A 23,632-nucleotide genomic window follows, 5' to 3' on the forward strand; every position below is an offset into this window, starting at 1 on the left:
ATTCCAGTTGCAAATCTTTATTCCTTACATAGTGGAATGCGTTGAGAACAATAAAACATAAAAATGATCAATGTAAATCAAAATTAACATCCCATGGAGGTCTGGATTTGGAATGATACTCAAAATCAAAGTGCAAAATCAAATTACTGGCTGATCCAACTTCAGTGGAAATGCCTCAAGAGAAAGAAATGAGGCTCAGTATTGTGTCTGGCCTCCACAACCTCCCTACAATGCCTGGGCATGGTCCTGATGACAAGGTGGATGTTCTCCTGTGGGATCTCCTCCCAGACCTGGAGTAAAGCATCAGTCAATTCCTGGACAGTCTGTGGTGCAACTTGACGTTGGATGGAACGAGACATGATGTCCCAGATGTTCTCGAATGGATTCAGGTCTGGGGAATAGGCGGGCCAGTCCATAGCTTCAATGCCTTCATCTTGCAGGAACTGTTGACACATTCCAGCCACATGAGATCTGGCATTGTCCTGCATTAGGAGGAACCCAGGGCCAACCGCACCAGCATATGGTCTCACAAGGGGTCTGAGGACCTAATGGCAGTCAGGCTACCTCTGGCGAGCACATGGAGGGCTGTGCTTCCCTACAAAGAAATGCCACCCCACACCATTACTGACCCACTGCCAAACCGGTCATGCTGGAGGATGTTGCAGGCAGCAGAACGTTCTCCACGGCGTCTCCAGACTCTGTCACATGTGCTCAGTGTGAACCTGCTCTCATCCGTGAAGAGCACAGGGCGCCAATGTAGAATCTGCCAATCTTGGTGTTCTCTGGCAAATGTCAATCGCCCTGCACAGTGTTGTGCTGTAAGCACAACACCCACTTGTGGATGTCCGGCCCTCATGGAGTCTGTTTCTGACAGTTTGAGCAGACACATGGATGTTGGTGGCCTGCTGGAGGTCATTTTGCAGGGCTCTGGCACTGCTCCTTGCACAAAGGAAGAGGTAGCGGTCCTGCTGCTGGGTTGTTGCCCTCATACAGACCCCTCCACGTCTCTTGGTGTACTGGCCTGTCTCCTGGTATCTGCTCCATGCTGTGGACACTATGCTGACAGACACAGCTACCCTTCTTGCCACAGCTCGCATGGATGTGCCATCCTGGATGAGCTGCACTACCTGAACAACTTCTGTGGGTTGTACTGTAGACATCGCCTCGTGCTACTGTTCCTCTAGGGGCGAGAGCCATGACAACATGCAAAAGTGACCGAAACAGCCAAAAAGGATGAGAACAGAGAAATGGTCTCGTCACCACCTGCAGAACCGCTCCTTTATAGGGGGTATCTTGCTAATTGCCTATCATTTCTACCTGTTGTCTGTTCCATTTGCACAACAGAAGGAGAAATTGATTCACAATCAGTGTTGCTTCATAACTGGACAGGTAGATTTCACAGAAGTGTGATTGACTAGGAGCTACACTGTGGTGTTTAAGTGTCCCCTTTATTTTCTTGAGTAGTGTATATATATATATAATTATTTTTTGGAGCTGTATGAGGGCTCATTTTTACTGATCCGTTGCAATTAACAACATTGCAAACTGTATTATAATTTAAATTGATGAAAAATCATCTGTTTCTTCTGCATGAAAAACAGATGACTTTTCATACTGTTGTCTGAACCCGGCCTTATTGGGAGTGAAGTTTTTACATTCAGCAATAAATCTGATATAGGAAAGCTAAGAAAACCCGATGTTTTAAGGGAGGGCTACATGGCAACGCTGCAGCTAAAGATTTCCTATGGTGTCGGAAATGTTTCCAGATTTGTTGGATCTTCAGTTCACAGGTCACACGTGATTCACTTGCCACAAACTGCAGCACGGTGGCTCCGTGGTTAACGGTTACTTTGCCGGTACAAGTATTGTGCATATCAAAGTTATTTAAACATTTTGATCTTTCCCTCATACATTAAAATTATATTTATTTACTATACCTATAGTGAATAGATGGAATCTGCGTCCTCTTATAAAGTTCATCCCTCTAAGTCATACATGTCAAAGTCTGGCCGTTGGACCAAATCTGGCCCACAGGGAGGTTTTATTTGGCCCGCAAAACCACAACAGCCACCCAGGGCTGTGGAGTCAGAGTCATGAAGTCGGTATAAAATGGACCAACTCCTAAAATATATAATAAATTGGGTACAGTAGTTCAATGCAGTTTGTGGGGAATCTTTTTCCATAAGAATTTGTGAAAGTTATGAAATGTCCTATAAATGTCCGTCCTATTCCTGATCTAAGGGTCTAGACTTTTAGCTGAGATGAATCTGTGCTACAGTAAATTAATCACTTAAACATGAGCCGTGTATGAGGGAGTCGTAGTCAGTGTCATGGAAATTGAGGAGTCGAAGGTTTGGCTTACCTACTCCACAGCCCTTCTGCCAGCACTATGTGGGGCCCGTTATTCTGTACGGAGGACTATGTGGGGCCCGTTATTCCGTACGGAGGACTATGTGGGGCCCGTTATTCCGTACGGAGGACTATGTGGGGCCCGTTATTCCGTACGGAGGACTATGGGGGGCCCGTTATTCCGCACGGAGGACTATGGGGGGCCCGTTATTCCGCATGGAGGACTATGGGGGGGCCCGTTATTCCGCACGGAGGACTATGGGGGGGCCCGTTATTCCGCACGGAGGACTATGGGGGGGCCCATTATTCCACAGGGAGAACTATGGGGGGCCCATTATACAGTACGGAGGACTATGTGGGACCGTTATACTGTATACTGTTTGGCCACGTCTTTGTCCAAGTTTTTCATTTTGGCCCTTTGTGTTTGAGTATGACATCCCTGCTCTAAGTGCTTGTTCTTAGGTTGCGTTTTGCAGGGGTAAAAAAACAGCGCAGCTCTCTACAGTACCAGCACAGTGAGAGAGGTTTCTGATGTTTCATGCACATGCTGCTTATTTTGTTCAGATCTGCAGCATGTCAACTTTCAAATGGGGGCGCATTAAAAACACACGTCAACAAACACAAACCATGTATGTAAAACGCTGCACCCGGCCTGCAGATTGTGGCAGGTGGCTATGTACAACTACTCTACTTTTACTATACTCCCTTCCCCTAACGACAAACTTCTGACAGACTCCGTCACCCTGAACCGCCGCTACATCCAGCAACAACTCTGCTGGTCACGTGACGGCCCCTCCACGCCTGCAGGCTTGTTGTCACACGTGGTTAGGGCGCTTTCTGATGACGTCATGCGGGCTGATCGGCAGCCAGAGCTGTGTGCTGAGCCCGGCAGAGCAGGAGCTGCGGAGGGAGGAAGAGGAGCGACGTCCGTACAGCGAGCGCAGATTCCGTACGGGGCTGACGGTGCCTTTCTCTGTGTCCCGTAGTGGCCGCTCCTGAGCCCCGACCCTGGTCACATGAGCCCATGTTATAGCTGCTGGCCGGTACAGTGTGCAGGGGGCAGAGCTCGGGTATAACGCCTGCATTGTAGCCCTGTGCACCCTCTATATAGCATTACTCAAGGGAAGCCTATATATGCACCATTCCCCCAGAATAGATTTTATATAGCATTCATTACCCCTGTATACCATCTACATAGCATTACCACCGCCCTGTATACCCCTATATAGTATTACCAATATACCCGCTACATAGCATTCCTCTTGTATACCCCTCTATATAGCATTCCCCCTGTATACCCCTCTATATAGCATTCCCCCTGTATACCCCTCTATATAGCATTCCCCGCTGTATACCCCTCTGTATAGCCTTACCACCGCCCTGTATACGCCTCTATATAGTATTCCTCCTGTATACCCCTCTATATAGCATTCCCCGCTGTATACCCCTCTGTATAGCCTTACCACCGCCCTGTATACGCCTCTATATAGTATTCCTCCTGTATACCCCTCTATATAGCATTCCCCCATATACCCCCTCTATATAGCATTCCCCCTGTATACCCCTCTATAGCATTACCACCGCCCTGTATACACCTCTGTGTAGCATTCCCCCTGTATACCCCTCTATATAGCATGCATTTCCCCTGTATACCCTCCACATAGTATTACCCCTGTATACCATTACCCCGGAATAGCTTTTATATAGCATTCATTACCCCTGTATACCCCCTATATAGCATTCCCCCTGTGTACCATTACCCCAGAATAGCTTTGATATAGCATTACCCCGTTGTATACTATAACCTCTGTATACCCTCTATATATTATTTCCCCTGTATACCATTACCCCTCTATATACTATAACCCCTGTATACCCTCTGTATAGCATTACTAATGGGTGGATTGCTTCCATGTAATCCAGCCATTCTCCTAGCCCTCTGCGCACAGTGCAGGGTTACACTCCATGCATATTGCATGGTCCCATCCCCTGTAGCCTCAGCTCCCTAGGCCTTGTGTATAGCGTACAGCACCCTTCTTCTCCCAGATCTGTACATCACCCTGTGCCCATTGTGCACGTTGCATTCCTATCCTGTATGATATATAATACATCCCTATATCGTCCCATCATTCCAGTAAAGCTGAACACCGTCCATTCCTCCCCCTATATATAACCGTCACACAGAATTCCTACCTCTATCGTCTTCCAGATCTACATCTGTTCCCCACGAATTACCGCTCTATCTGGTTAATGCAGCTGGCCACACTTTAGGACGTTGTATTATTTGCTGTAGCTTTATTAGACATTATCCCCATCCTCCCTACCGCCCCAATTCCACTTTCCATTTCCGAAAATGTCAGAGACAAACTCTATGACTGTGGTGTCAGATCCCCAGCATGCCATTAAACTTCTTCGGGCTCTGGGCTGTTTTCGGGAAGAATCTGACTTCTGCGATGCCGTCCTGGTGGTCGAGGAGCAGGAGATCCCAGTGCAGAAGAATATTTTGGCAGCTGCAAGTCCCTATATAAGGTAAATCATTGTTTCTATGTGATATTGGGAGTAGTGGTACTGTGCGCCGCTGCCTTAACAAACTTATGCATACATTAATAGTGCAAAAGTTTATAAGAAACTTTGTATCATAGAAATCTCATTCATTCACATTGAGAAAATACTAAAATCCTTCTTGATAAAAGCAAGGTGGCTTGCCAGCTGATTGATAGTTGCCCTTTGAAGTCTATGGAGAGGTGAGAGGAAGAAAAAGCAGAGCTAAAAACAATAGGCACAGATAGTGATGCTTTCTAGTACATAAAAGGATATTCAGGAACACCACAGAAAGGTAAATCCAATACGGTTTGTAACAAGTATCCGAAAGGTTAAGTCACTTAAATCTCCAACTAAAGAAAGTGTCCACCTCTTGTTAGATCTGCCCGCTTCCATTTTCTACCTGCAGCTAAATGGTTAATGATGCAGTACAGAAGTGAATCTGGATTCCTCCCTATTCAGTGACTCATCAAGCGTTCTGTGTATTCTCGCTGTCAGTATGTGTAATCTGCCTGGCCGTGAAGTGGTTAAGCCAGTGACTAAAAGTGGCTGACATTGCAAGTATTCAGAAAAGGGAGTCTCCACGAGTGCGCCCCCGCTGGGCGAGCCCAGGGCCATGTTGCACACCGTCTCCAATTTCAAGCCTTCGCACCCCTGTGTTACAGACGGTTTAGTGCTCCTCCATTGACATGAGATGTTTGTTCTGTCGAGTTGTTACATTTTACAACAAATTTACTTTCAAAGTTTCATAGGGCAAGTCACTGACTCTGGGGGACCAGGAGCCAAAATAGCCACCTGGTGTCCTCCGTACAGTATAATGGGCCCCACATAGTCCTCCATACAGAATAATGGGCCCCACATAGTCCTCCATACAGAATAATGGGCCCCACACAGTCCTCCATACAGAATAATGGGCCCCACACAGTCCTCCATACAGTATAATGGGCCCCACACAGTCCTCCATATAGTATAATGGGCCCCACACAGTCCTCCATATAGTATAATGGGCCCCACATAGTCCTCCATATAGTATAATGGGCCCCACATAGTCCTCCATATAGTATAATGGGCCCCACATAGTCCTCCATATAGTATAATGGGCCCCACATAGTCCTCCATATAGTATAATGGGCCCCACATAGTCCTCCATATAGTATAATGGGCCCCACATAGTCCTCCGTACAGTATAATGGCCCCACATAGTCCTCCGTACAGAATAACGGGCCCCACGTAGTCCTCCGTACAGAATAACGGGCCCCACGTAGTCCTCCGTGCAGAATAACGGGCCCCACGTAGTCCTCCGTGCAGAATAACGGGCCCCACGTAGTCCTCCGTGCAGAATAACGGGCCCCACGTAGTCCTCCGTGCAGAATAACGGGCCCCACGTAGTCCTCCGTGCAGAATAACGGGCCCCACGTAGTCCTCCGTGCAGAATAACGGGCCCCACGTAGTCCTCCGTGCAGAATAACGGGCCCCACGTAGTCCTCCGTGCAGAATAACGGGCCCCACGTAGTCCTCCGTGCAGAATAACGGGCCCCACGTAGTCCTCCGTGCAGAATAACGGGCCCCACGTAGTCCTCCGTGCAGAATAACGGGCCCCACGTAGTCCTCCGTGCAGAATAACGGGCCCCACGTAGTCCTCCGTGCAGAATAACGGGCCCCACGTAGTCCTCCGTGCAGAATAACGGGCCCCACGTAGTCCTCCGTGCAGAATAACGGGCCCCACGTAGTCCTCCGTGCAGAATAACGGGCCCCACGTAGTCCTCCGTGCAGAATAACGGGCCCCACGTAGCCCTCCGTGCAGAATAACGGGCCCCACGTAGCCCTCCGTGCAGAATAACGGGCCCCACGTAGCCCTCCGTGCAGAATAACGGGCCCCACGTAGCCCTCCGTGCAGAATAACGGGCCCCACGTAGCCCTCCGTGCAGAATAACGGGCCCCACGTAGCCCTCCGTGCAGAATAACGGGCCCCACGTAGCCCTCCGTGCAGAATAACGGGCCCCACGTAGTCCTCCGTACAGAATAATGGGCCCACATAGGGTTGGTGGTTCTGGTGTCGCGGGCCAAATATAATCACCCTACGGGCCAGATTTGGCCCACGGACCACAGTGTGACATGTATGCCCTATGTCATCCACATCTAGCTACTCTAAACAGTGCAAGGTCTACATCTGGATATGGATGACGTCGGGGGCACGTCCGAGTAGCTGGATTTTTTAGACTGGCTGTAGGTGCTGAGGACAGTCCGGGCGGTAACTATTTACAGGCAGCGTGGGACCTGCGTAAAGTCATTTTTCCATGATATTCCAGGCTAACAAAGGGGTGGCTTGGAAATGCATGAACCCATTCATTTCAATGGTGTAGTGCACACCCTTAAGTGGAAGCAGCTATCATGTGTTTTTGGAGGTTCTTCCTCTTAGAAGATCTGCAGTTAGGGACCCCCTTTAGAAAAGCATAGCACCCCCCGCCTTTATAAAAAATTTGCTTGCTGTACTATATGGAGACTGGTAAATCTGCTGTTCCTTGTGAAACCATTGAACGCACAAGGTAATGACTGTTTTCAGATCTCTGTCCACAGCAATTACAGAGACATCAGCCGCTCGTCCCCGGCAGGGCGCGGCTCCTGTGTAGCTTCCAGATTAACCCTGATTTCTCGGGATAACATACATTATTTCTGTGCATTAAGCAAAATTAGATCCTTCGGTGGCCGAGTGTCATGGAGGAACTCCAGGTCCTCGTCTTTGCTCCGAGACCCTCTGATCCCAAGATGGGTCGAACCGTCCATATTTCTCAGGCTGCATTTTTTTGCATAGTTTTTGTTATACCGGTGGATCAGCTTCTTTGCAATAGTTTCACACATTTTTTATTTTTTGCCATTGTAGCTTTAGATCCAGTTTTTGGAGCAAATGTCTGGAGTCGATTCGAAGGACGAATTTACTCCAGAAAAAACTCAGCAGTGTAATTTTTCTAAAAAGATATGTGAGAAACGCCCTCGTCATGTATTAGTGTCGTGTCCTGGGTTGGGCACATACGTTCTGATCTAGATCTCCTTTCCCAGGGCAGTAGAAATAAGCAGGCGGCCAACACCCCGACCTCAGATTATGTCTGATCCAAGGTGGAGCGCAGAGAGAGCGAAGTCAAAGGAAACGTGACAAATAAGTGTTTGTCTTCTCCAGAGAACTAACCGGAGAGTCACCAGGTCTTCAGTCACAAAAATAAATAAAATCAAAAGTTTTTATACACCGTTAAAGGGACGGATGATCAGTGACCCCTTATATCCTGCAGTCTCTGCATGTAGATTCATTTACATGACTCCTGCTCCGAGTCTTGAAGTCATCCTTGGCCAGATCCCAATGAATGTTTAATTTAATGCATTTTTCTGCGGAGCTGCCAGGCCTTTGTTTATGTCATGCACCCGGGCTAAACATAACTGGTCTGCGATGACTATATCCCACCCGACAGACAAGGAGCTCCCCTCCTCTCCAGCAGGACCATGTGTCTCTTACTGCATTGCTAACAGTGAGACTGTCAGGGACTGGCCGCTCCCTGGTGCTTATGACAACACTTCCTGTCACTGCTCTGGCCTTATTCAACCTTTTTAAAAGGGAATCTGTGCATCCTGTGCACAGAAGAAGTGGCACACAAATCACAGATTGCAAAGCCAGCTTAAGTTTTGCCAAAAGACCCATTTTAAAGAACCAATATTTGGGGGACGGGCGCTCGTGTCGGAGGTGGGGGGACGGGCGCTCGTGTCGGAGGTGGGGGGGGGTGGACGGGCGCTTGTGTCAAGCACACTTTAATCTCTTAGTTCCAGCCAGTATCAGCACAGTGCATACAAGTTAGACTGCAGCAGTGGTCAGTCTCCTAGGCAACAAGCTGTAAACAAAAGGAAAAAGAAGTGTTAATATTTCTTGAACGGCTTGAGATTTTAATAAGCAGTAAATTGCAGAAGTGCTGGTCTTTACAAGAACTATATGACAATATCCATCTATGAAGATTCGGAGTAACCCTTTAACAATCGTTCTCTACGTATAGAATTTGGGTTGTCTGTCTAATCAGGCCATTAGACGATCACCAATCGGTTGCCTGTAGCTGATCAGTCGTTTATTATATACAATCAGCTTAGTAAATTGGCGCTAAGGCTCTTTTAAAGGGATTTTCCATATTTCTCTCAGAAGTGAATATAAAACGCAGTAGGGAAGAAGAGAATAAGCTGCTGCCAGACACCTTTGTTAGGGATGCCATATGATATCAGTGGATTGGGCATGTTGAAATCCAGCATGCCTGATCGTTTTTTCCCACAACGTTTGTCATCGGGAGTCCCCCACATGCATTTGATGGTTTTATGCACTGTGTATGGGCATGTTAAGTACTGCCAGTATTAATATTACTAGGATTATTATTGGAGTTAGTGGGTTATGTTTTTCTGGCCATTCATAGTTTTTATTTTTAAAAAATTTTCCCTAAAAACTGGAAACCTTTACATAATAAAATGATTCTTTCTCTGTCCGACATTAACCTTTTTTTTTTGCAGAGCAAAGCTGAGCTATAACCCTCCGACATATGACGGCTCCCCATACAGGATTGACATGGAAGGAATATCCGTGTCCATCATAAAGGAAATTCTGGACTACATATTCAGCGGACAGGTATTATAGTAGTTTATGTGTAGTCTGTTTCCTCACTGGAAATTTCTGTTTCTTGTGAATTTTTTGAGGAGACACCAAGGATAGGAGATGATAGTTAGTGCTCATAAAGTTCTATGGAATTTGCAGTAGCTCCTCCCTCTCCATAGAATGTTCAAAGCACCAAATGTCATCTCCTATCTTAGTAATGGGAAAATCAGATCAGATTTTACAGCTTTTATCTGTGAATTGAGAGTAAAAGATCAGTTCAGGAGGTGAAAGAAGCTTTTTTTTTTCTTCTAATTTTTATGAGTATTATTGATTTATTAAATATTAAAACAACGGTGACTCTTTAAGTTCTAAATTGTTTTATGTTAATTTAATTTAACTCCTGCGATATGTATAAAAATGTCGTCTTTTCTCTTCCCGGGTAGATCAGACTGAATGAAGAAACGATCCAGGATGTGGTGCAGGCCGCCGATCTCCTGCTCCTCACCGATCTGAAGACCTTGTGCTGCGAGTTCCTGGAGGGATGCATTACGGCTGACAACTGCATCGGCATCCGAGATTTCGCCCTGCATTACTGTCTAAACCACGTGTATCATCTGGCCACAGAGTACCTAGAGACCCACTTCAGAGACGTCAGCAGCACAGAGGAATTCTTAGAACTTGGCCCAACAAAGCTGAAAGAGGTCCTTTCTCTGGAGAAGCTGAACGTGGGCAACGAAAAATACGTGTTTGAAGCCGTGCTCAGGTGGCTTTCCCATGACATCGAAGTGAGAAAGGTAGGGGGCTGATCTACAGTACCAGGCACTGTTTGGGGAAGTTGCAGGATTTTTTTTTTTCTTTAAGTGAAAACTTTTTAAAACTTTAGTTTTAAAAGTTTTAAAAAGTTAAGCAATAGGCTGATTTCACTTTTTTTTAAAGCCAAAGTTGAGAGTGGATTCAAGAAGGTGCAAATCTTTGCTGCCTGCAAACCTCACCCCTCCCCCCTACTCCCCATTGAGCGATATACTAAGTGCAGGCTAACTTTTTTTTTTTCCCTTTTCTTTTAGTTTTGGAAAACCCTTTTTAAGGTGTTAAACCTGACTTAAAGGGGGGTGTTCTAAACTAGAAATAAGTGATCCCCCTATTCACTGGAGAGTTGATAATTGTTGGTCTTAGAGCTTCATGGATCTCCAGCACAGGGTACGGTCTTTTTATTCTGCATTATACCCGCTGAGGAAGACTCTTCAGGAAAAAACTCTTTCGGTGTTTCCCTGTAGCATCATTTTTAGTGTCTTTTTTTCTTTTTTTTTGTTAACTTTTGTATATATAAAATATTGAGCGGCTTCCATATGGAACGGACCGGTCACTTCTTTTAACCGCTTTACGTCTTTGGAAAACTGAAGTGGTTAAAAGATGCTGGAAAAGCCTGAACATATGAACAGCAAGTTTTTCATATAAATGCTTATGTTCATAGCTTTTTTTTTGCACTTATTTAGTACTTTTTATGGTAGGTTACGAATCATATTCTATAGAAAGCATAGGCCAGAAAGCAACTGCACACTCTGGGGTCTGTTGAGCGATCGGTGGGGATGGTTTCAGGACCCGGACCTCCACCGATCTGCAGACATTTAAAGTGTTCAGTAATTTTGACAAAACCACTTCAAAGCTATCTATAAATTCTAAAAACACTTTAAAGTTTTGTGACTTTTTTTTTTATAACTGTTCTCTTGATTGATGGCACCTCTTGTAAGCTCTGGTTCCTGGATTGATGGCACCTATTCTAAGTTCTGGTGCTCTGAATTGATGGCACCTATTCTAAGTTCTGGTGCTCTGAATTGATGGCACCTCTTGTAAGCTCTGGTGTCCTGGATTGATGGCACCTCTTCTAATCTCTGGTGCTCTGGGTTGATGGCACTTCTTTGTTAACTCTAGTAATCTGGATTGATGGCACCTCTTGTAAGCTCTGGTGTCCTGGATTGATGGCACTTCTTCTAATCTCTGGTGCTCTGGGTTGATGGCACTTCTTTGTTAACTCTGGTACTCTGGATTGATGGCACCTCTTGTAAACTCTGGTGCTCTGGATTGATGGCACTTCTTGTAAGATCTGGTGCGCTGGATTGATGGCACTTCTTGTAAGCTCTGGTGCTCTGGATTGATGGCACTTCTTGTAAGCTCTGGTGCCCCGGATGGACGGCACCTCTTGTAAGCTCTGGTGCCCTGGATGGACGGCACCTCTTGTAAGCTCTGGTGCCCCGGATTGACGGCACCTCTTGTAAGCTCTGGTGTCTAAATAGTGGAATAACAATGGCAGATTAAGCGTAGCCATCTATCATATGGTCTCTCATTCATTGTTATGGGTGCCTAGTAATCTATTTCTCAAGGATAATGGTGTGACTGTCTTCCATTCTTCCAGTGATGTCAGCAGATCATTGACCCAGGAATAAAGAAGAACATGGTCACTCACAGACGAGGACGAAACAAGGGCTTATATTTCCTTCTCCTTTCTCTTCTTCGCCATATAAGTTCTTCCGCTCTTATTTCCGCAGGTTCATATGAAGGACGTGACCTCCGCCTTGTGGGTGACTGGCCTGGATTGCAGCTACCTGCGAGAACAAATGCTCAATGAGCCGTTGGTACGGGAGATGGTCCGAGAATGCAACAACATACCCCTGAGCCAGCCGCAGCAAGGAGAAGCCGTACTGGCATCTTTTAAGCCAAGGGGCTACTCTGAATGCATTGTGACTGCTGGAGGAGAGGAGAGAGCGTAAGTCATCCATTGCCTTGTCTGGAGCCTGAGCTGAGCCCACTCCATACTGGTCAGATGCCAGCTGTGTTTCACAACCAGCATCGGCGTCTAACAGCAGCAATCAGAGCTTGCTCTGATTGCTGCTGTATAACCATTTAAAGGGACTCTGTCCGCACAGAACGACTGTTCAAACCAAGTACAGGCACTCGGTGCACAAAGGCGGGGTCAGTAATTTAAGTGCATCTTCCCACCTGCTTTTTTTTCCCCTCAATCTCAACCCTTCCTCCCCCTTCTTTGATTGATAACTTTAGCTTAAAAGAGCCAGAAAAGGGCAAAGATGGATGGAAAACAAGCAAGTGGTAAGGTGCACTTAAATGTTTGGTCGCTCCACGGTGCACCGAGCGCTTGTCTTTGGCTTGAGCAGTCATTCTGTGCTGACATCCCTTTAAATGCTGCTGTCGATCACTGACAGCGGCATTTAAATGGCCCACCATCTTGGAACTCCTTTGAATTGGAGGCTGGGCTTTATAGTAGAATGTCAATCACACTATATACTGCAATACTATGGTATTTCAGTATTTACTGTGAGCAATCAGAGTTCAGGTTCAAGTCCCCTACAGGGTCCTAAAAAAATACAGTAAAGATTAAAAAAAAAATCTGAAAAATATTAATCTTAAAGTATAGTTTAAAAACACCTCTTTTTCCCATTAAAAAATAAAAATATTTGGTTTCTTTGTGTCCATAAAAGTACAATCTATCAAACTATAAATTATTTGAACTGTACAGAAAAAGCATAAATTGCAGTTTTTTAGGATTTTATAAAATATGCAATAAAAAGCGATCAAACCTTCATATCCCAAAATATCATCAGTAAAAACTACAGGTCAGCACAAAAAAGTAAAAAATACTTTGTTTGGTATCGCCATTATCATATTGACTTGGAGAATAATTTTCAGGTCATTTTTTACAGCACAATGAACGCTGTAAAAACAAAGCCCAAAAAACTATAGCGGAATTGTATTTTTGTTTCACCGAACTTGGAATTTTTCCTATTTTTTTTAGAACAATATATGCTAAAATTGAATATACAGCGGTCATGCAACAAAATGGATTGTCCCTTTAAAAACAAAACAAAAAAACCTCAAATGTTGATGAACAAAAGTTATGGCACTTGATGCAACAAACGTATGAAAAGAAAAGTGCAAAAACAAAAAGATTTCCAGGTCTTGAGAGGGTTAATAAAGGCAGAAAAGGAAGAGTTACAGAAACTGCAGCAGGACATGAATTCTATATAACTATGAACATGGTGCAAATAAACACGTTTGCTTATAGGTCCCGGAAGCCATTGGCCAACGTTCGTTGTATGTGCCCACTTTATGATAGAAATAAGCAGTTATGGATCGAGCTGGCACCTCTCAGCACACCACGGATCAACCATGGCGTTCTGTCTGCAGGTATGTTATAGTGGGGTCGAGGGCCAAGCTGAGCGCGCCTGCCGCGGGGGTCGAGGGCCAAGCTGAGCGCGCCTGCCGCGGGGGTCGAGGGCCAAGCTGAGCGCGCCTGCCGCGGGGGTCGAGGGCCAAGCTGAGCGCGCCTGCCGCGGGGGTCGAGGGCCAAGCTGAGCGCGCCTGTCGCGGGGGTCGAGGGCCAAGCTGGGCGCGGGGGTCGAGGGCCAAGCTGGGCGCGGGGGTCGAGGGCCAAGCTGGGCGCGGGGGTCGAGGGCCAAGCTGGGCGCGGGGGTCGAGGGCCAAGCTGGGCGCGGGGGTCGAGGGCCAAGCTGGGCGCGGGGGTCGAGGGCCAAGCTGGGCGCGCCTGCCGCGGGGGTCGAGGGCCAAGCTGGGCGCGCCTGCCGCGGGGGTCGAGGGCCAAGCTGGGCGCGCCTGCCGCGGGGGTCGAGGGCCAAGCTGGGCGCGCCTGCCGCGGGGGTCGAGGGCCTAGCTGGGCGCGCCTGCCGCGGGGGTCGAGGGCCTAGCTGGGCGCGCCTGCCGCGGGGGTCGAGGGCCTAGCTGGGCGCGCCTGCCGCGGGGGTCGAGGGCCAAGCTGGGCGCGCCTGCCGCGGGGGTCGAGGGCCAAGCTGGGCGCGCCTGCCGCGGGGGTCGAGGGCCAAGCTGGGCGCGCCTGCCTCGGGGGTCGAGGGCAAGCCTCTTTTTGAAGATTTCATTTTTGACCTGTCGCATCACTCCAATCTACCGGCTATAATTTGGTCCAACTCTTCCGTATCTGCAGAGGGCTTCCTGTTTGTTCTCGGAGGTCAGAATGAAAACAGTGAGACGCTATGTTCTGGTGAGCATTACGATCCTGATGCCAACTCTTGGAGCCCGTTAGCACCGATGCTTGAGGTAACCTTGTATTGCTACTTGGGTGTCTTTTAATGAGTAAATAAACTTGGAAAAAAACTAACCTTTATATCACAGCAGCTGTTCAGTCCCGTAAATCGGGGAGGGTCTGCGTCCTGAGACCCTCATTGATTGCGCAAACCTAAGGGCAGAAGTGGTCAGCTAATCCGTAAGCAGAGCACTATATGAATGCAGAGTCCTTCTATAGATTCCCTGAGCACTTCTGCCTCTTCATTTGAGTGATCGGCAGGACCTGGATGGTTACTGATCCCTGTACCAAATAGAGACTATAATGTACGAAAAAATATTTAAAGAGCCAGTCATTTTTATTTCGTAAGTCCACATGAAAATAATCAACTTTGTAATATATCTTATCAGAGAATTTTGCTTCTTCTCTTCCTGGACTGATCTTTCATTGCCAATTCATGGGTACAATCTATGTTCAGTGAAGATAAACATTTCCATTACTGAGATAGAATAGACAGTTGGTGCTTTTAAAATTCTATGGAGCTAGAGGCGGAGACAAGACATTCTGCTGCAAGTTCCATAGAACTTTGAGCACAAACTGCCATCTCCTATCTCGGTAATGGGAAAGTCTGAATTCACTGAAGACGGATTTTACCCGTGAATTAGGAATAAATGATCAATCCAAGAGGAGAGAGAAGCAGATCTCTCTATAAAATATATTACAAATTCTTATTTATGTGTACTATTGTTTTTTATTTCTCCCTAAATCGAATTTAAATTATATGTGTATATATACAGTCCTGGCTGAAAGTGTTGGCACTGTTCTGGAAAAGGAAGTGTTTCTCCCAGAAAATTATTACAATTACACATGTTTTGTTATACACATGTTTATTTCCTTTGTTTTTTTCCACAGAAAAAGACAAATTGGGCATAATTTTACACAACCCCAAAAATGGGCCGGACAAAATTGTTGGCACCTTTCCAAAATTGTGGGTAAACAACTGTTTCAAGCATGTGACGCTCGTTCAAACTCACTTGTGGCAAGTACCATGTGTGGGCAATGTGAAAATCACACCTGAAACCAGATAAAAAGGGGAGAAGTTGACTCAATCTTTGCATTGTGTTTGTGTGTGTGCCACACTAAGCATGGAGAACAGAAAGAGGAGAAGAGAACTGTTTGAGGACTTGAACACTCAAATTGTTGTAACCTTGAGAGTATTGATATTTTTCAAGTCCATCTCCAGAGATCTTGATGTTACTTTATCCACGGTGCGCAACATAATCAAGAAGTTTACAACCCATGGCACTGTAGCTAATCTGCCTGGATGTGGACGGCAGAGAAAAACTGATAACAGGTTGCAACGCAGGATAGTCCAAATGGTGAATAAGCTGCTCCAATCAAGTTCCAAAGAGATTCAGTCTGTCCTGCAGGCTCAGGGTGCAACAGTGTCAGCATGAACTATCTGTCGACATTTGAATGAAATGAAACAATATGGCAGGAGGTCCCCACTGCTAACACAGAGACATAAAAAAGCTAAAGTGCAGTTAGCCAAAATGTACGTGAGAAAGTGAATTGTGGACAGATGAGACTAAGAGAGAACTTTTTGGTAAAGCACATCATTCTACTGTTTACTGAGAACATAATGAGGCCTGCAAAGAAAAGAACACTACCTACAGTTAAATATGATGGAGGCTCAAATATGTTTTGGGGGTGTTTTGCTGTCTCTTGCACTGGGTGCCTTGACTGTGTGCAAGGCATCATGAAATCTGAAGATTCCCAAAGGATTTTGGGTGGCAAAGTAGTGCCCAGTGTTAGAAAGCTGGGTTTGTGTCTTAGGTCATTCGTCTTCCAGCAGGACAATGACCCCAAACATACTTCAGGAAGCCCCCAGAAATAGATGGAAACAAAGCCCTGGAGAGTTCTGAAGTGGCAGCAATGAGTCCAGATCTAAACCTCATTGATCACCTGTAGAGAGATCTTAAAATTGCTGCTGGGAGAAGACGCCTTCACATATGAGAGACCTGGAGCAGATTGTAAGAAGAGTCCAAGATTCCTGCTGAGAGGTGTAAGAAGCTGATGGTTATAAGAAGCGACTGATTGCAGTTATTTATTCCAGAGGGTGTGCAACCAAATATTAAGTTGAGGGTGACAACAATTTTGTCCGGCCCATTTTGGGGGTTTTGTGTGAAATTATGTCCAATTTGCCTTTTTTCCTGTTTTTTTTTTGTGTTGTTCCAATACACACAGAGGAAATAAACGTGTATATACTTGCAATAATTCTCTGGGAGAAATACTTCATTTTCTGAAACAATTTCAAGGGTGTCAACACTTTCGGCCATGACTGTGTGCATGTTTATCTTTTTAAAATTTTAGTTACCCTTTTTAAAGGAAATCTCTGTCAAGACCTAACTTTTTATAAGGCACATTCCCCAGTTCCAAAGTGTTATATCTTTGTGCTTTTTTTAATAAACTCTGAGACAGGAGTGAATTTTTTTCAGACGGAACACATTGTAACAAACCCTCAGCTGGGCTAAGTGTTGAGTGTGACAAGAGGGGTGATTTTGGATTTCCTGTACTATAGAGGTCCTTTCTTTTCTCTTTAGGCTCGGCACAGTTTTGGAGTGGTGGAAATTGATGGCGTCATCTATGTTCTGGGAGGAGAGGACGGGGATCATGAGTTGATTTCTATGGAATCTTATGACATCTGTACAAAAACCTGGAGCAAGCAGCAAAACATGACTATGGTCAGAAAGGTACGTGTCACATATAATAAATAGATATATATATATATCTATTAGTACAGACCAAAAGTTTGGACACACCTCATTTAAAGATTTTTCTGTATTTTCATGACTATGAAAATTGTACACTCACACTGAAGGCATCAAAACTATGAATTAACACATGTGGAATTATATACTTAACAAAAAAGTGTGAAACAACCGAAAATATGTCTTATATTCTAGGTTCTTCAAAGTAGCCACCTTTTGCTTTGATGACTGCTTTGCACACTCTTGGCATTCTCTTGATGAGCTTCAAGAGGTAGTCACCGGAAATGGTTTTCACTTCACAGGTGTGCCCTGTCAGGTTTAATAAGTGGGATTTCTTGCCTTATAAATGTGGTTGGGACCATCAGTTGTGTTGTGCAGAAGTCTGGTGGATACACAGCTGATAGTCCTACTGAATAGACTGTTAGAATTTGTATTATGGCAAGAAAAAAGCAGCTAGGTAAAGAAAAACGAGTGGCCATCATTACTTTAAGAAATGAAGGTCAGTCAGTGCGAAAAATTGGGCAAACTTTGAATGTGTCCCCAAGTGCAGTTGCAAAAACCATCAAGCGCTACAAAGAAACTGGCTCACATGAGGACCGCCCCAGGAAAGGAAGACCAAGAGTCACCTCTGCTTCTGAGGATAAGTTTATCCGAGTCACCAGCCTCAGAAATCGCAGGTTAACAGCAGCTCAGATTAGAGACCAGGTCAATGCCACACAGAGTTCTAGCAGCAGACACATCTCTTCAACAACTGTTAAGAGGAGACTTTGTGCAGCAGGCCTTCATGGTAAAATAGCTGCTAGGAAACCACTGCTAAGGACAGGCAACAAGCAGAAGAGACTTGTTTGGGCTAAAGAACACAAGGAATGTACATTAGACCAGTGGAAATCTGTGCTTTGGTCTGATGAGTCCAAATTTGAGATCTTTGGTTCCAACCACCGTGTCTTAGTGCGACGCAGAAAAGGTGAACGGATGGACTCTACATGCCTGGTTCCCACCGTGAAGCATGGAGGAGGAGGTGTGATGGTGTGGGGGTGCTTTGCTGGTGACACTGTTGGGGATTTATTCAAAATTGAAGGCATACTGAACCAGCATGGCTACCACAGCATCTTGCAGCGGCATGCTATTCCATCCGGTTTGCGTTTAGTTGGACCATCATTTATTTTTCAACAGGACAATGACCCCAAACACACCTCCAGGTTGTGTAAGGGCTATTTGACCAAGAAAGAGAGTGATGGGGTGCTACGCCAGATGACCTGGCCTCCACAGTCACCAGACCTGAACCCAATCGAGATGGTTTGGGGTGAGCTGGACCGCAGAGTGAAGGCAAAAGGGCCAACAAGTGCTAAGCATCTCTGGGAACTCCTTCAAGATTGTTGGAAGACCATTTCCGGTGACTACCTCTTGAAGCTCATCAAGAGAATGCCAAGAGTGTGCAAAGCAGTCATCAAAGCAAAAGGTGGCTACTTTGAACAACCTAGAATATAAGACATATTTTCTGTTGTTTCACACTTTTTTGTTAAGTATATAATTCCACATGTAATAATTCATAGTTTTGATGCCTTCAGTGTAAATGTACAATTTTCATAGTCATGAAAATACAGAAAAATCTTTAAATGAGAAGGTGTGTCCAAACTTTTGGTCTGTACTGTGTGTGTGTGTGTATATATATATATATATGATAATTATTCACGCCTTCAAGTCCCCTAGGGAGCTAACAAAAACAGTAAAATGGCATTTTTTTAAATCTTTGCAGGAAAAGGGGGTAAAAAAAAGTTTAAAAAACTTTGCAGAGTTGTGGATTTCCCATAGAAATGAATAGAGAAAGTAGTCCATGCATTATTGATGCGATTTTTGAGTAGGATTTTGAAGGTCCGTGCAGAGGAGACACTGTGCAATCATTGCTGACAAAGTCAGACTTTGAGGAGGAGACATGTTGTCAATTCATACATACATTTCCAGGAGGGATTGTAGAGGAACGGCAGAGAAAATGATGATGTAGAACAGAGGTCTCAAACTTGTGGGCCACATACGGCCCTTTAGGCTGCTTCATGGGGCCCGCAGGCATCATAGACCCCAATCGCGGCCCGGTCCAGGAGCCGCCAACAGCTGCATTTTAGTTCAGTGTATTGCCGTGCAGAGAACGGCTCTCTGCACAGCAATACCAATGCCAGCCGCCGGCCAATCAGAGGCCAGCAGCTGACCTCTCCTTCCCTGTGCAGTGACGTATGACGTCACTGCTATGCACAGATGTTAGCTGCTGACCTGTGATAGGCCGGCAGCTGGCATTGGTATTGCTGTGCAGAGAGCCATTCTCTGCGCGGCAATACACTGAACTAAAGCACAGCTGTCTGCGACTCCTGGACCGGGCCGCGATAGTCAAGGGTTCTATGGTGCCTGCGGCCCGCATGTGCAGAAAGGACGCCGAGGGAACGGAGGACAAGTGAGAAGAATCTTTTCTTTTTTTCTCTTATATGTGTATGTGAAGAAACGGCACAGGGAACATTCCTCCAATATGGGGACCAGGATGGGGACCTTCCTTCAAGATGGGGACAAGGATGGGGACCTTCCTACAAGATGGGTCCAGGATGGGGACCAGCATGGAGACCTTCCTCCAGCATGGGGACCAGGATGGAGGACATTCCTCCAGCATGGCGACCAGGATGGAGGACATTCCTCCAGCATGGCGACCAGGATGGAGGACATTCCTCCAGCATGGCGACCAGGATGGAGGACATTCCTCCAGCATGGCGACCAGGATGGAGGACATTCCTCCAGCATGGCGACCAGGATGGAGGACATTCCTCCAGCATGGCGACCAGGATGGAGGACATTCCTCCAGCATGGCGACCAGGATGGAGGACATTCCTCCAGCATGGCGACCAGGATGAATATAAACTAAAGTAAACAAAAAAGTGCACGTTTGTTATCGCCACATCCATAAGCTATAAAAAATAAAATAAAACAGCAAAAATGTTCAAAAGGAGTATAGAAAAAAAATGGTATCACTAAAAATGTCACTTTGTCCTGCAAAGATTTCGGCCCCCCAAATTAAATTATTTTCCACATGCTGCCCATATACCCAGCCGAGTTTGAGACCCCTGGTGTAGAATTATTTTATGAGGAATACAATCCTCTACTACAACATACAGTTGTGCTCAAAAGTTTACATATCCCAGAATTTTTTCTTTCTAGGCCTTGTTTCAGAGAATATGAATGAAAACAAAAAAACTTTTTCTCCACTCATGGTTATTGGTTGGGTGAAGCCATTTATTGTCAAACTACTGTGTTTTCTCTTTTTAAATCTTAATGACGACCAAAAACATCCAAATGACCCTGATCAAAAGTTCACATACCCTAGTGATTTTGGCCTGATAACATGCACAGAATTTGACACAAATGGGTTTGAATGGCTACTAAAGGTAGCATCCTCACCTGTGACCTGTTTGCTTGTAATCAGTGTGTGTACATAAAAGCTGAGTGAGTTTCTGGGATCCAGACAGACTTTCATCGAACCACTGACGTTTCTGGATTGTGAGTCATGGGGAAAGCAAAAGAATTGTCAACAGAACTAAGGGAAAAGGTAGTTGAACTGTATAACACAGGAAAGGGATACAAAAAATATCCAAGGAATTGATAATGCCAGTCAGCAGCATTCAAACTGTGATTAACAAATGGAAAATCAGGGGCTCAGTTAAAACCAAACCACGGTCAGGTAGACCAACAAAAATTTTGGTCACAACAGCTGAAATTCAGGACTCTCTGAAAACTAGCGATGTGGCTGTTTCAAGATGCACAATAAGGAGGCACTTGAAGAATAATGGGCTGTATGGTCGAGTCGCCAGAAGAAAGCCATTACTGCACAAATGCCACAAAGTATCTCGCCTACAATACACGAAACAGCACAGAGACAAGCCTCAAAACTTCTGTAACAAGGTAATTTGTAGTGATGAGACCAAAATTGAACTTTTTGGCCACAACCATAAACTTTACATTTGGAGAGAGGTCAACAAGGCCTGTGATGAAAGGAACACCATTCCTACAGTAAAGCACGTAGGTGGATCGCTGATGTTTTGGGGATGTGTGAGCTACAAACACACAGGAAACTTGGTAAAAGTTGAAGGAAAGATGAATGCAGCACAATATCAGCAAATACTGGAGGCAAATTTGCACTCATCAGCCCGGAAGCTGCGCATGGGACGTACTTGGACCTTCCAACATGACAGCGTTCCAAAACACAAGGCCAAGTCAACCTGTCATTGGCTACAGCAGAACAAAGTGAAGGCTCTGGAGTAGCCATCTCAGTCTCCTGACCTCAATATCATTGAGCCACTCTGGGGAGATCTCTAGTGATGAGCGAATGTGCCCGTCACTGCTCGGTACTCACCCGAGCATCAGTGAGCTCGGCAAGTATTTCCGGGTTGCTCAGGCGGGAACTCTGGTCCCCTCCCTCCATGTTTGGCGCTCTTTAGAGAGCCAGTCAACATGCAGGGATTGCCTGCCACTCACTGTAATGCCGTAGCCATGTTGGTTGTGGCATTACAGTGATTGGCTGGCCGTACAGCGTCATCAGGTCTATATCAGACCTGGCGCCGCCATGCTCTTCACAGTCTAACCCGGAATCAGGCAGAGTAGGGAGAGGTGCTGCTGAGTCAGGGAGAGATTTGCTTGTTTATAGTTAGTATAGATATTCCACAACATATATCTACATATCCATATGAAGTAACAGTCCTTCTGAGGACTAACCCAGCTGCATATAATCAGTGCTAGGCAGGCAGGCAGCTTATGTGGCCGACTGCAGTGTGTGATACAGCACAAGAGGGTCCATTGAACGTTCTGTTTGCTGCTGCTGTAATAACTACAGATATTTGTAGACATAGGCAAATATTTTTTGCTTAAAAAGCAATCCAGAGTACACCATTTTTCTGCTCACTGCAGAATAAAGCCAGATCTGTTCCATATTTCAGCGATAAAAATCCAGAAATTTGAACTGAACGTGGAAAACATTGGCCTCCTTTTCCATTCTGTTGCAGTGTGTCGGTGAAGCTATTCACACTAGGTCTCCATGTAGAATAATATTAGTAAATTACAGGCCTACAATTTAAAGCCGTGGTTACATAGCGGAAGTTGCCAATACAACTGTAAGGTCTTCCCAAGTCTGGTTATTTTTTTAAAGACTCTGCAGATAACCCCAAAAAGGCCATTTGCACCACCTGCCAGGCCAGCATCAGCAGGGGTGGCAAAACGACCAGCCTGTCTACCACCAGCATGATCGGGCACATGGCAGCAAAGCACCCGACTAAGTGGGCCGAACCCCAGGGTCCAGCAACAGTGTCTGTCGGTGACAACACTGCTTGTTCCGTTGTTGTGCGTGCTTGCCAATCCCCTGTCCATGGCGCATGCCAAGATGCCTCCCGCCCTGCACCTGTCGTTGAACACTCTCAACTAGCACCATCAGCAAGCACGTCCTTGTCCCAGCACAGCTTTCAGTTGTCCCTTCCCCAGTCCTTGGAACGCAAGCGCAAATACGCAGCCAACGCCTCACAGGCCACACTACTAAATTCACACATTTCACGAATGCTTACGCTCGAAATGTTGCCTTTTTGACTCGTGGAGACAGAAGCTTTCCACAACCTGATGGCGGCGGCCGTCCCTCGGTACTCGGTCCCCAGCCACCACTATTTCTCCCGGTGTGCCGTCCCCGCATTACACGAGCACGTGTCACACAATATCAGACGTGCCCTCAACAACGCAGTTGCTAGGAAAGTCCACCTAACTACGGACACATGGACAAGTGCTTGTGGGCAGGGACAGTACATCTTGCTGACGGCACACTGGATTAATATAGTGGAAGCCGGGACCCAGTCAGCCCTTGGGACGGAACACGTCCTCCCGACGCTGAGGATTGCGGGCCCTAGGTCAATCAGGGTTGCCCCCACATTCTACAGCTCCTCCTCCCTCCTCCCTACTCCCCCTCCCTCCCTCCCTTCCTCCCTACCTCCCTCCCTCCTCCTCCTCCTCCAAGCACTGCAGCACTGCCTCAGCCAAGCGACAACAGGATGTGCTGAAGCTAATATACTTGAGTGACAAACCGCACAATGCTGAAGCGTTGTGGACAGCTCTGAAAGAGCAGGCAGATCTGTGGCTCACACCGCTGAACCTACAACCAGGCATGGTCGTGTGTGACAATGGCCGGAATCTGGAGGCGACCTCACACACGTACCATGCCTGGCCCATGTGCTTAACCTCGTGGTTCAGCGGTTTCTCAAAATCTACCCAGATCTGCTTGTCAAAGTACGCCCCCTGTGT

General features: G+C 46.1%; 1 protein-coding gene across 1 annotated transcript in view; it reads left to right on the forward strand.

Moving 5' to 3' along the window:
• Nucleotides 1–3,183: 3,183 nt before the first annotated feature.
• GAN (gigaxonin) overlaps nt 3,184–23,632 on the forward strand; it is a 53,520-nt gene continuing 33,071 nt past the window's right edge. The window contains exons 1-8 of the mRNA XM_073659131.1: nt 3,184–3,298; nt 4,737–4,878; nt 9,424–9,538; nt 9,949–10,299; nt 12,049–12,266; nt 13,581–13,702; nt 14,475–14,587; nt 17,156–17,305. Of these exons, the coding sequence (XP_073515232.1) occupies nt 3,190–3,298; nt 4,737–4,878; nt 9,424–9,538; nt 9,949–10,299; nt 12,049–12,266; nt 13,581–13,702; nt 14,475–14,587; nt 17,156–17,305 (1,320 nt within the window). The 5' untranslated portion in view covers nt 3,184–3,189. The remainder of the gene's footprint in view (nt 3,299–4,736; nt 4,879–9,423; nt 9,539–9,948; nt 10,300–12,048; nt 12,267–13,580; nt 13,703–14,474; nt 14,588–17,155; nt 17,306–23,632) is intronic.

Source organism: Phyllobates terribilis, unplaced genomic scaffold (assembly GCF_046119375.1).
Source record: "Phyllobates terribilis strain yellow unplaced genomic scaffold, ASM4611937v1 Scaffold_13__5_contigs__length_258822181, whole genome shotgun sequence".
Classification (NCBI taxonomy): domain Eukaryota; kingdom Metazoa; phylum Chordata; class Amphibia; order Anura; family Dendrobatidae; genus Phyllobates; species Phyllobates terribilis.